Genomic DNA, 14,080 nt, shown 5'->3' on the forward strand with positions numbered 1-14,080 from the left:
TGATCAACGTACTCTGGTAAGCCCGCGTCACTCGCACAACTACTTAGTTCACGCAAAGTCATCGATCCGTCTTATACGACTTGTGTCATAGCCAAACAATGAGACACATGCAGCTTCTCGATGACTGCTTTGCACAACATCGATTGCCACAGTGAGTGGGTTCTGCCGGGATTTTACGCAGTAACAGAACCTTCTGCAAATAGCTTGGCCGGTGCGCTGCTCAACTCATCTAGAAAGGTTTGTGCACGTCGGCTTCAGGTTATCTAATACAGAATTATCGACGTGTTCTTTTAATTCGTGGCTCTCACATGCGCTGTTGGATACATTGACAAAAACCGCCTAAACGATGAGTCGTTCCGCGTATTAATTTCGGTGTTCGTTTTCATTAACAGCACGCAGGATTACCGCTTCGCTGAACTTACGCTGATCTGTTGTGTGTCTGGTTCTGGCCGAACGACCGACGCATGGAAATGCCAGTCGCCGAGGGCGCCGCAACTGCATTCGGTGAGTTGTGTCTATACTGTCCAAAGTTACTGCCCTATGATCGACCGCACACATGCTTCTGTATTACAATTATCATTTTATTGCAACATGTAGGTGTGTGCAAATGCGCGCTTGAAGAACTAGAATTCAGTGGTAACCTACTAGTAGAAGTGTTGAGTGTATATCGCATTGGCGTAGCCAGGGGGTAGTTTGGGGGGCTGAGCCCCCCCCCCCCCACATCTTTACATTATATATATATATAATATATATATATATATATATATATATATATATATATATATATATATATATATATATATATATATATATATATATATATATGTGTGTGTGTGTGTGTGTGTGTGTGTGTGTGTGTGTGTGTGTGTGTGTGTGTGTGTGTGAAGGAAAGAAGATGTTCGTTGTTAGATGCAATATGAGAAATAACAGACAATGCCTTCAGGTAGTATGCGAGGGATTATTGGTCAGCTACCAGCTTGTAAAAAGATCACGTGCTACGTGACGCCAAAAGGCAGAATAAGAGTGTTCCACACTCGCCGCCATGGCTGCGATTGGCGCTGACTAACTCTCCTAGGTTTAAATGCACGTATATACCCAATAAAGTGGACAGAGGGATGACCGCCGCCGTAGCTCAGTGGTAGAGCATCGGACGCGTTATTCGAAGGTCGCAGGTTCGGTCCCCGCCAGCGGCAAGTTATATTTTCGTGTCCACTTTACTTTCTTCACATTTATATCCCGACTATTACAAATAACATCCCCTATACTTTCCTTGGCATTATTGTCTGTTAGTTCTCATTAATATATATATATATATATATATATATATATATATATATATATATATATATATATATATATATATATATATATATATATATATATATCCCTCCCGCCAATTCAAAGAAGTTTCTCGTATTTCGGTTTGTTATCAAAGTCCAGGCATCACACACTAAATTCCGAGCTGAATGGCTGGAAGGCAGAAAGGCAGAGAAGTAATTCTATTTATCTAATTTCAGAATACGGTGAAGATATGGGCTATTTGGGTGATTTTATTTACGCAGCACGAAAGTAAGATATATATATATATATATATATATATATATATATATATATATATATATATATATATATATATATATCCCTCCCGCCAATTCAAAGAAGTTTCTCGTATTTCGGTTTTGTTATCAAAGTCCAGGCATCACACACTAAATTCCGAGCTGAATGGCTGGAAGGCAGAAAGGCAGAGAAGTAATTCTATTTATCTAATTTCAGAATACGGTGAAGATATGGGCTATTTGGGTGATTTTATTTACGCAGCACGAAAGTAAGAAAATCTTAGACACACAGACGCACTCACGCACACACAAATGGCGTGTGGATCATTATATGGAAGGCAATCCCTTCGTCCCGCTCTTTTCACCTCTCTCTTTCCCAGTACCCACCTTCTACACAGCAAAAGGCCCCTGTATGTCCGTAAACGTACATGCCTGAATGTCCTAAATGTGCCCCGTTTCTTTAGCACGCGCGCACGCCTCAGGTGTGTCGCGGGTCTTTTCATTTAGATAGCGCTAGCGCTGCGACGGTCTTTGAACCGTTTCATTGTGTCCTCTCTTGTGCGGGACAGCCATTCGCGACTTCGCTGCCTTACTGAGCAAGGAGATCGCCGCCGGACAGATGTGACCACTTTTGGCGCGACGACATTCAGCGCGCAAGCGACCGGCTCGGCGACTGCTCTCCTCCGTGACGCCGCCTCAAGTGCCGTCGGGTTCGTGTGTGTTTCACCCCGCGCTTTTAGTGAAAACACCGCCTTATATTATGCCTCCTTCTTTTGTGTAGCTTTTCTTCGGCAGGAGATGAACTTGCGAGGGAGGCCAATTTATTTTATTATTTTTTTTCACCTCTTCGGCCACATCTCGCTTTCTGCTGGTGCTCGTCGAAGCAGCTGTTGGTTTGTACGGTTTGCAGTGGCCATACATCTATCGCTGACTCCACCTTGATTTTTTTTATTATTATTTTTCGTTCCCTCCCGTTCGCCTGAAACACGGGGTTGAAGTGACGCTGCTTTCACGCTCCCCTTGATTCCGGTTTAGCGCTTATGCTTGCTGCGTGCCTTCCTCCCTCGGCGGTCGGCATTCCTGACTCAGCCTTCGTGGAACTGAGCGTCCTTTTGCCGCTCAAGTGGTTCACCCGGGCCATTCTATTATAGCGTGGAAACTTAAGCTACGCTGTTTGAGAATTACAGCGAGACGAATCATTGTCACATGCATTTGGCTATTTACGTGTTAAAGCGTCGAGCAAACGGTTGCGAGCGTACGTGTACTTTATTTTTATTATTTGCACACTACCGCCATTTAAGGCCATTAGAGCAGTGGGTCAGAGAAAACGTGAGTACCACATAACCTACGTTATGTACGTTATGTGTGTGCGAGCGTGCGATCAAAGAGGACGAGAGGCTCCAGCTCTTCTCTCTCTTTGTTTATATACACACAATGACAGGAAGAGAAGTTTATTATGATAAGAAAGCGGATAGGTCCATTGAAATTCTCCCCAGCTACTCCGCATCGGGAAAGACAATGGGAGTAAAAGAAGAACTTGATGATGAATTGAACGAGCATGAAAGTGGCAGTTTGAAATAAGGTCCCTTAGTTTGAAGAACGCTGTCGCCCCGCCCTCGTGCCACAGCCGGTATTTACGACTGCAATCCGAAAGTTGTGGGAGGCTTTCTCCTCAACGGGGGCAGTTTTTTTTTTTTTTTTGTCCACGTTCATTTCATCTTGTATAGCAATTACTGCAATTCAATTATAAACTGCGGATAACACCCTCCATGTTTTGCTTCGCTTCATACGGTTGTGTTTAACAGAAACGGGCATGCACCTCGGTCGCTTCCCTTCTTTCTTTCATGCATTGTGACGTCTATTTGGAGCCTAAAATCCAGAATACTCTCGTGCAGGAATTTGTTGACAGCATCTTGTCGCAGGCGAAAGTGTGGTCAGGCTCCCAACCGAACTTTTTCGGACGAAGGTTGATTGCTCAAATCCGATAGATAATGTTACAGCGATTACCTTTCCACAGCGACCCGCGGGCAAGTCAAAACACGTTCTGTAGTCTCAGGCCCAAAGGCGTGCGCAGGTTAGCTGCGATCAGCTGCGGTGAAACTTGGCTCCCCTTAATGGGTGCGCCAGGTTTCACCGCAGCGACCCCTCCCTCGTTGGTCGAGTCGGAAACAACACAAGCTTCGCAATGGATGCGAAAATGGCCCTGCCTTAGGTCCTCGGCTTTCCAGGCGTAAAGTTAGGAAGTAAACAGCTCTTCGAATACAACACTATGGGTCTTCGGCCGCCGTTACCGTCAACAACCTGCGCGGCCATAACTCTGCACTTTAAACAATGATGGGACAGTTCCGGCTGAGTAAAAGTATGGGGCGGACTTGACGCCCCCCTTAGATGAGACTTTTTGAGAGCCATCACTCACCAAATGAAGGAAGGGTCCAGCCCTCGATGGGGCGTGGCTTTTCCACACGTTCATGCATGCGAAATTCTCTCCTTATGGTCGAAAATACGAAAATCGGAACTTACGAAGAATCACGTTGTGAGGCGCGACTGGCGTTACAGCAGTATCACTCTATGCAGCATCTCAGTAATCTATACAGGAGATGTTTGGGATCAGAGTCGAACACCTCCGCTACAGTCATCGTGTACTGCTATGTTTTCAATTGTAAGACCCGCAGATCGTGGTCTGGAGAATAGAAGTTGCGATGGACAGCGAATTGTAATTACTAGCCAAGGCAGCCGGCAAATCACGATTTTTTTTAATGAACAAATGGTTTTGCAAATTCGTCCCCTTACCTGCACACGAATTGCTGACGCTGTCACTGAGTATAGTTTCTAAGTACATAAACTGCATGTTTATACGTCATCAAACTGCACATGTCGTATCAAAGGCATCATAGACTAAATGACAGAAACTCAGTAAGCGGAGTTTGTGATCAGCTTTCTCCGCTAATCTGACAAAAAGGTAGGACAGTTAAAAGAAGATTCTGGTGCGAAAATTGAGATCACTGCAGCACCAAAGGGTATACTGACAGCTGGAAGGTGTTTGTAATCGTACTAAATGCCGCGTTTGAAATGCGAAATAACGGTGAACAATTTACCATTACGTGTGCGATCTTTTTGTATCAGTTCACAGTCGCTTCTGTTCGTTGCTATGTGCCATCGTTTTACGCAAAACGTATAAATTCGCTTTGGGGGTACCCATACGGACCTCCACTGAAAGACTTATGCGTACTGGCACTTTCAACACCCTTGCTGAACTCACAGAAGCCCATATTGCATCGCAGTATAACAGACTTTCTAACACCGTGACAGGCCGACATATTCTACAAACGCTTTCTGTCACTCCAGCACCCATCACCAAAGCTAAGTACACCATTCCACACCACATACACGAGAACCTCTACATTCCCCCACTTCCTAAAAATATGCACCCTGTGCACCACAAACAGCGCAGGCGGCAGCGCGCAAAGGCTCTCAAAAAACAATTCTCCTCCTCAAATGATGTGCTCTATGTTGATGCCGCCGATTACGGGAACAGGAATTATTATGCGATATCAGTCATCCGCTCTCACGGCCAGGTCGCTGCGGCCGCCTCCATTCCTGCCTCTTCGTCGGAGGAGGCCGAAGAGGCGGCCATAGCCTTGGCCCTCACAATCCCTAATTCATCTGTTGTCGTGAGTGACTCCAAAACAGCCATATATAACTTCGGAGCGGGCAGGGTGTCTAAGCCAGCCCTTTCCCTGCTTTTGGCCCATCCCCTCGATCAACTTGTAGCATTAATCTGGACTCCCGCGCATGCGGGCCTTGCCGGAAACGAGGCGGCTCATGCCAGTGCCCGAGGATTTACCGTCCGGGCACAAGCATCCGACATGTCGCAACTCGCTACGGAGGAGGCACCGTTCACTGCGCGGGATCGGCTTATTTCATTCCACGACATCTGCACACACTACCGATTAGAACGTTTAACCTTTCCGCCACTCATTCGCAAATCCCCGCGCAAGTGCGAAATTCTGTGGCGACAGCTACAGACTCGCACCTTTCCTTCCCCTTACCTCCTACACCGCATTTATCCTTCCAGTTACCCTTCTCCCTCTTGTAAATTCTGCGCCGCTTCTACAGCAGACTTAAACCACATCATGTGGCGCTGCCCTAAAAACCCTCTTCCTCCTTTCCTGGCACGCCTAATTTCTAGTGAGGAGCAGTGGGAGGCTGCCTTGCGCAGCTCGAGGCCCGACATTCAGGAGGCCATCCTGGAGTGGGCTGAGAGGGTGGAGGGGGCCTACTTGAAGTAGTTCCTCCCCCCACCCTCTGTCCCATTGCCCCCTTCCCGTTAACCAGGGAAAAATAAAGTTGTGCATTCATTCATTCATTCTGCATAGTATGTTATTCGACTTTAACTGGAAGAGGTGGCTTATCAGGCGTCTTCCATATTGCTGTATTTTAGTGCAATAGCTGTTGTTTCGTTATCGCATCAGATTCTTCGAGTTGATCACAGGCAAACGGCAATGGAATGTAGGCCGCCAGGTGCATCGATTCAGCCTAGAACTCTTACGTGGTCACGTTTATCTCACCGCAGGCATTCTCCTGAGACGAGTCAAAGTAGCCTCTGCTCGTACCAGCCATTGAGCTAACATGACCTAAAGCTCACTGTGCTGATATGTTCGGCCGTGTATCATGGCGTCTAATCTGGTTCACGGACCGTCCCTCCACAAGCTTCGATACCTCGGCAGGCCTATAAGATATTGAGGCAGACTATACGAAACGGTAGATTGCGATCGGCCTTTGTTCAAACACGTCGCGCACCCCTATACGGCGGCAGGCATGAGATTCGCACGATGGTCTTCGAGCGGAGCGCACGCAGGATCGTGACGGTGCTGCACCTGCCTGCCGTCCGATCACGAGTTCCGACGCCAGGTGCACTAGACCAGAGCACAGCGGCTCAATATGTACAGTGCAGGGGTCCACTGCAGGTTCATTTTAACACGCCTCCTCCCCTACCCCCCCCCCCTCCCACTCTCCCATCCACGCTTTCCGCTCAATGAACTTGCTCGTTTACGGCGTTCACGACGCGACTATGTGGCATGGGAACTCGGCTGCCCATTCAGAGGCGGGCAGAGATATTGTGCGCTAAATTATGCAGTGTGGCGTATTATTGACACCGTCTACCTAAATGTGCCAGAGTGCCAAGTAAGTGCCCAAAAATGTACATGTGGGCTAGATACGCGCACCGTATTCAACTGGTTCAGATCTATCGCGTCCTTGCAGGCAAGGGCACGACGAGTCACTATAACCTAGAGACGAGGACAAAACAGAGTGGCAAGGAGCATGCATGTATGTATGGGGTTGCCCCGGCCTGCTTCTAGCGACTCGGTGTACGCATAAGCTCGACAACCACCTTTGCCAGTACTCCGAGCACGAGAAACGTCCAAGAATCTTCACACAGCATGACAGTCACCCCTTATCTGGCGAACTATAGCACGTCGGACTGTCACGCGACTTCAGGATAGCGTATCATCATTTCTAACAATAGTACCAGGTTATAAACGATGGCCACCATAAAAACCACTTTGGTCGCGGCCGGTTATGAATGTTATCCGTGATACAGGCAGCATACGCAAGAAAGCGGACTTCGCGCCTCTAGTGGTTGAACAAATGGTGCTATATCGTCTTCATATAAGGTATAATGTAGGACGAAGATCTATACAGATGGATCCTGTGCTCAAGAAGCTTCAGCCTGTGCAGTTGTCATACTAGAATGTGAAGAGACTGTATAAATTATCACATAAATCTTCGTCAACGACATTGTAATTAGTGGATATTTTTGAAGCAGTTAAATTTATCTGCGATCATTCTAAAGCAATAGACTGGATCGTATGCACGGATAGCAAAGGCGCCCTTCAGATTATCAAAAATGCGAGATCGCCTTTCAAAAATGGCGAAATAGCCCATTGTATCGCAAAAACTGTGGAATATGCTTCAGCGCATGGTCACAACATCGTGTTTCTGTGGACACCCAGCCAACTCACAATAAAGGGCAGTGAAGAAGCGGACAGACTCGCCAAAAAGGACTTGAATGAAGGACGGGACTGCGCAATCCCCATGTCCAGGGCGGATATTCGAAATACTATAATACAAGGATCTAACCCCTGTTCTACGAAGAGGCGTTTGACAGCATTAAATCAAAGCATTTCTTATTATATAAACTTGATCCTCACAGAAAGTTCTCAATAGTGGCAGATCTCCAACAAGCAACGCATAGAAAGGTTACTTGACGAGCTTCCACATGGAGTAGCGTACACAAATAGTTTCCGGCAGAGGACACACCGATCCAACTCACCAGAGCGTTGCTGTGGTCCAGAAAATGAGAATGTTGGTCACATTCTTCCGGAATGCGCAAAATACGCCAATAAAAGAAGAAAGAGAAAAAACTAGCAAGTTTCGACCAGCGCCCTTTAACATTACAAAAATTGCTTGGACCATGGCCTGAAAAGCATCTTCAGCAAAAAGCGAACATCTTCCTAAAAGACTTCTTAGTGGAGACTGAGCTATAGATAAGTGTTTGTGACAGGCATCCATGTGCAGTTATATATATATGAAACGATGTGTTATTCCGTATACTGTTGGTATAACTTGGACAGAAATGTGCGCATGTGAACGTTGTATTGCAAAGTGACGTCTTGCTAACAAACTACCACTGCCATGTTATTTTCTTTATTTGCTTCAGTTGCTGATTGCTAATTATTTACTTGTTCAATCTTGTTTTCGCGCAAGCATTTCCTTTTTGTTTTCTGTGCTGCTGAACGCAGAGAAATAGAGTAGCCAAGGTGCTATTAGCTCAACATTTTCACAGCAATCAATGTTAGAGCAGAACAGAACAGCGCCAAAAGCCAATGTCATCTCCTTTTCTCAGTAAGTCGTGAAATATAATGAGCAAGACCAAACAAATGTTGTTGTCTCACGGAACATGCGGTACAGGTCAAAGACGGCGCTCTTCAAGTTCACTTTCTTAAGTGATATAGAGGCCCGTGTGCTTAGATTCAGGTGCACGACAAAGAACACCAGGTGGTCGGAGTTTCCGGAGCCCTCCACTACGGCGTGCCTCATAGTCATATCGTGGTTTTGGGACGTCAAACGCCAACAATTATTATTATTATCAAGTTCACTTTCTTGGGCCAGTTGGGCCATAAATGAATGCTTGAGCCTTGAAGGTACTGAGAGTGCGCTTCAGTCACTCGTCCCTTGCATCACAGCAGAAAAAACTAACATGCGGTTTTATGTAGCTAGATAGAGTCAACCTACATTTTATAAAATTATTATTATATATCCACAATCTCTTTAAAATGACCTTGCGACTACTAACACTTTTAGTCTGACAACGGCAGTATGTGGCTCCAGCTGCTGTGTACAGCGTTATTAACGGATACGTCCCCCTTCACGTTCCACATCAACTGAAGTTCAGCTGACTGCTCGTTTGGCGAAATCACAGCCGCGGCGTCGTTGAGGAGCGGACTGCCGCGAAATTGGCTCAGCGCGCCTTGCATGAGTGACTCCGCCGACAGAGCTTTGCTCCTTCCCCCCCCCCCTTCCCCCCCTCCTTATTAGAAAAAAAAATGCCAGAAAACTTTTCAGAAATGGTAAAAAAGAAATCAGCAACCCTATTCAAAACTGAGATATTTATTTGCGAACTAGAACCCTGATAACGCTGCTATGCATGAACGATTCCTGATCAATGTGGTTTGGTCGAACGTCCTTTTACAAGTTTCTTGAGGGCGTTGCTTATTCGCCTATATAGCGCAAGAAGTTTAAAGCGCGAAAGGCTCGAATGATGTCAAGCACTAGTTAACTTTGCAAGCGCGCGAAGGACGGAACCGTTAAGGAACCAAAAAGAGAATACTTCTAAACAAAGCCAAGCGAAAAAAAGCTAAAATCATCGTAATCTTCTTCCTATCTACAGGAAAGAGGGTTTGAACTATCTGCAGTTACCTCTTGTGCCAGCTGACACTATCTCATTCCCACAAATTTATTGCTTGATTGCTCCCTTTGATGCTATATACGAATTGACCAGGGGAAAAAAAGAGGTAATTTGACAATAAATTGCCAGTGGTAGCGATGGTGGTGGTTGCCGCGACTCCTATTAGAGAAGGAGAGAGAGAGAGAGTGAAAAAGATTAATGGAAAGCAAGTATCCAGCCCAGCTGGCTGCCCTGCCCATGGTGGAAGGAAAAAGGGGAGGAAACGATTAAGAGAACCGTAAACCGAGCTTATGGCATTGCGCGCCTGGTACAGCGTCTTTTCAGGGACACTAGTTGTGTCTTCGCGTCATTCACTTGATTTGCACGGAGCATCTTCTATAGATAACGTAGCGGCTTCCGCTGATCGTCGAAAACAACAGACCAGCTACAGACCGCCAGCATGCGCGTAAAATAAGCTTGTCTGCTTTGCGGGGTATACCACAGGCTTCTATCGTGTACATTGCCGAGTTTTTACTACGCTTTGCCCCGTCCCGACCTCAGCGGATGTAAAAAGTAAACAAGTTCGTCTAAGCCGCGCTCGCGTACCAGGGTCCACGCTCGAGCAAGACAGAAAGAGAGGGGAAAAAAATACAACAAACTGGTCAGATGCGAGTGATATAAGGCAACTGCATATATCCAAAACGATGACGTGGCAGCGTGCTTCAGCTTATGGGAGTTCCAGCGATAATACGCGGTGCACGCACCGGTAATAGCTTGCAGCGAAACATGAAGGAAGGACCCAAGCGCTCTTGCAGATGCGAGGTCTCTGTTTTTTGTGCGTCGTAGGCAGCTTACGCGTCATTTCGCCTCGGCCCGAGGTGGGCGGGTCGCGTCCCCGGCCGGACGAGCGACGCATTTTCTCCGCGCGCGCGCAACCTTGGAGGAGCGCGCATTGAGTTTCCGCCACTTGGGCTCGCGCCATCGCGACGACATCCACATCGGAAAAGGTGCGAACGGCGCTTACGAAGACTGACTGTTGCAGCCATGGTTGCAGCGGCCGGTCTCTAACGTGCGCTGTCGCGATCGCGAAAGCACGCGCCGTGCTCGCGGCGGGGCGGATGCAAGCAGACGCGCCGGCGCGTCGCTGCTGGCCTCTGATACGGGCACGAAGCGGGATACATACAGAATGCGACAATGAAAAAGGAAGAAAAGCCACCACAGCGGCGCCGGTAGGCGTCCGATACGGTCAGCGGGCCCGGAGATAGAAACAGTGGAAGCGTCGCATAGGCCACTTGATATAAACCCGTGGACCTGACATTTGCGTTTTTGCTTATCGACGTTTTCATTCCCTTCTTCTTCTCTTTCTTTTTTAAACGTTTGGTCTGTACAATGAACTTGGGTATACGATATAAACTGGCGTATGTTTACACGGGAGTCGATGTTAGTGTCTTGGTTAGGTTTGGCGTCGGTCTTATTTTGCGTCTTTCTTTCTTTCTTTCTTTCTTTCTTTCTTTCTTTCTTTCTTTCTTTCTTTCTTTCTTTCTTTCTTTCTTTCTTTCTTTCTTTCTTTCTTTCTTTCTTTCTTTCTTTCTTTCTTTCTTTCTAACTACAGAAATATAAACTAGATAAGAAAATGGAAAGACACAAACATCATAACGAAGAGCCCTCCTCAACGATTCTCAACTAAATATTCCAGGTTTTTCAGGATTGAGTGAATGTTGGTTTTGTTAATCAGACGCCGGCAGCGTGTGAACAGAGAGAGGAGAAAAAGCACAAGTGCATACGTCAGCTCTTCAAGAGACAGAGGCTTTCCTTGTCTGATTTCGGAGATGTATACCTGTATACCATTGTATACCACTGTTTATCACTGTTTATGCATACCACTAAAAGCTGCAGCCGTAATAAGATTAGATGTGGCTCGTTAAATAAGCGCACTGTATACATTTATGCGACTTAGGACAAATACGGTAGCACCATGGAAGAGCTCACCACACGCTGTGTGCACTCACCGAGCACATAACACCTTCAACGCAACAGCGCAGCCTTCAACGCAAGCTTTCTCGCTCTTTACATCATCTTTCAAAATTTCTTCTCGCCTTTCTTCATTCGAAAAAAAAAAAAAAACATTGATTTGACGTGCATTCCTGCGTCCATGATTCCAGTGAATGGTAAAGTTTGGACATTATCCGGGGCCGAGCACACAATACTTTCCGTTCGTAAGTATTTTTTTTTTTTTTTTACGATTGGGAGGCGGCATTCGGCGATATGATGTCCAGTATCACAATTGGGTGTACTTCCTCGTATACGAGCAATGCTAGCCTGAAAGCCTTTCGTAAGATTGCATGCGCATAGTGAACACCATGCGCATTTGTTGAAACGTGCGATTGGCTGGAAAGGAACAGCCCAACACAGAAACTACCTTTACTTAGGGCATAACGCAGGATCGCCGTTGTTTGTAGTTAATGATGACGAGGGGTTTTTGGTCCCCTTTCCTCAATATATTAAACTTCATCCATCTCCCAGAATATGGGCGGGTAATATGGCGCAAAGAGCGTACTTCAGTCTGAAAGATTATTTGTACATATATTTCGTGCACTTGTAGAGGACTGATAGTAGGGAAGCCGTGTTCTTTATTTCGGCAGTTTTTGACGAGGCCATTGCTTCGCAGTCCAAATTCATCACGCCTTTCAACCCCAAAGGTATCAGTGATGGGACCTTTGTCGTATAAGACGAAAGCCGTTTCAATTACTTCTCGATGATTCCACAGCTTGAGCGTCTGGTTTGATTCATCCCGAGTAACACTCCAGCAGCGAAGTCACGTGCGTGTGTGCGCGTGAGAGAGAAATGAGGGATTGGAGTTTTGTTGGACCCTATTCAAGGAATGCCTTCGCCGGAGTCGACTGTCGCATGCGGTGAGCTTTTCGCACAACGGTGATCGAGTGACCGCCCACCGCAAGAGCGGATGACTGTTTGCGAGCTGTCCGGCAGTATGTGCTGCAGTAGCCGCTGTGCACTTGGTGTCGTCGTGCCCGGGGCGGGAGGGCGGCCCACTCGGGCGCCCAACTGCGGGCAGCGTCCCGGAACCGAGAGAGACCGCGCTCCTTTTGTCTCTCCCCCAGGGACCCATTACGCCTCGGTTTCCGGTGTTGGCGCGGACCCCGACGAAAACGGGCTATGCGCGGCTGGAATTCCAGCGCGGAACAACGGGCGCGTCGGGTAGCCCCATCCGGCGAGACAATGCCTGGGAGGATCCCCTGGCGACTGCTTTCCCACGGGGCTCGCGTGCGCAGTGCACGGTGTGACGAGGGACACGGACGCGACCGCAGGCGCGCGGCGTAAATCTCGTTCCACATATTCGTGTCGCGGCCGCCGACACCTTCACCGATAAGGTGCGCGAGGGGCAGCGCGCTTGCAGATCCCACTCATCTGAGTGTCAAGTGTCAACCTGATAGGTTGCGTGGCGGCGGGTAGTCGCTATCAACAGTCCTAATTACCTCGTGTAGAGATTACTGTTGAAAACAATCGCCTGCCTTAGTGGGCGCCTTACTCGGGGATGAACGGTCGAACACGCCGCTGACATGTGGGCGAACTATTTCGTTTGGAACCTGTTTCCATGTGCGAAATGTTATCGATAACACACACACACACAGAGAGAAAAAAAAACACTGGCTGTTCATGTTTGCTCAGATTGATATGACACGTGCGCCCAGAGGAGTGCTTTGGCATTTTCTCATAACGAATGCAAGGATCGTAACATTTTTCTCTATGTCTTCAAGATGAAGGCGGCAAGTAGAAGCAGAGGTTACCACTCTTTTTTTTCTTTATTTCTTTATTATTCTTTTTTTTTTTCATTTCCGCTCAGCACCGGAAACACGATCTCCGCAAGCCCAGAACTGAATTCAGAATGCACGGTATTCGACAAACGGTCCTGAAGTAATACGCATAACGTGATGTGCTGGCAGGGTTCCAACGAGCCGCGGGGAAGGGTGCGCGCGTAGCAACCACCGCAAATGCGATTACAGGGAAAGAGAGAGAGAGAGAGAAGAAAGGAAAAACGGGGAGTTTTGGGGGAAAGAAGGGAAGCAATTATAGCCAGATGCGTCCGCTCGTAAATGCGTACATTGAGTATTTTGAGAGACTTGATAACATCGAAAACTGCACTTGCAAAACTTTCAATACGCGTTTGCTCTTTAGCTGTAAAATACCAATTCTTCAACCGTGCTTTCGAAACAATAACGATCCTCTAAAAGTCAGAGATGTCACTCTAAGTTGGTATCAGAATACGTCAACACTGGAGCGCGCGTGCACCGAAATCCACCTTTCTGTCGTAATTTTGTTCTCACATCGGGACGTTCTGTCTGTGTATGTTGCCAGCGTCGCACTGTTATCAGCTGTCATTCCTGCGCCCGCTGTTCGTATGCCTCCCTCCCCTTCCTGCCTTTTATCGCAATATCGCTAAATAAACGCGCGCAAGTGTACACGCCTCCAGTCGACACCACGGAACGAGGAAATGTGGCTCCATCCAGTGACTATGACAAGAGTAGAAGGGAAATAGGAGAGAGAGAGATTTGTGTCG

General features: G+C 47.2%; 1 protein-coding gene across 1 annotated transcript in view; it reads left to right on the top strand.

The window, feature by feature from the left end:
• The first annotated feature begins 449 nt into the window (after positions 1–449).
• The window catches only part of LOC119378907 (protein PALS2), a 98,987-nt gene continuing 85,356 nt past the window's right edge, over positions 450–14,080 (top strand). The window contains exon 1 of the mRNA XM_049411696.1: positions 450–504. Within this exon, the coding sequence (XP_049267653.1) occupies positions 465–504 (40 nt within the window). The 5' untranslated portion in view covers positions 450–464. The remainder of the gene's footprint in view (positions 505–14,080) is intronic.

Source organism: Rhipicephalus sanguineus, chromosome 1, assembly GCF_013339695.2.
Source record: "Rhipicephalus sanguineus isolate Rsan-2018 chromosome 1, BIME_Rsan_1.4, whole genome shotgun sequence".
NCBI lineage: Eukaryota > Metazoa > Arthropoda > Arachnida > Ixodida > Ixodidae > Rhipicephalus > Rhipicephalus sanguineus.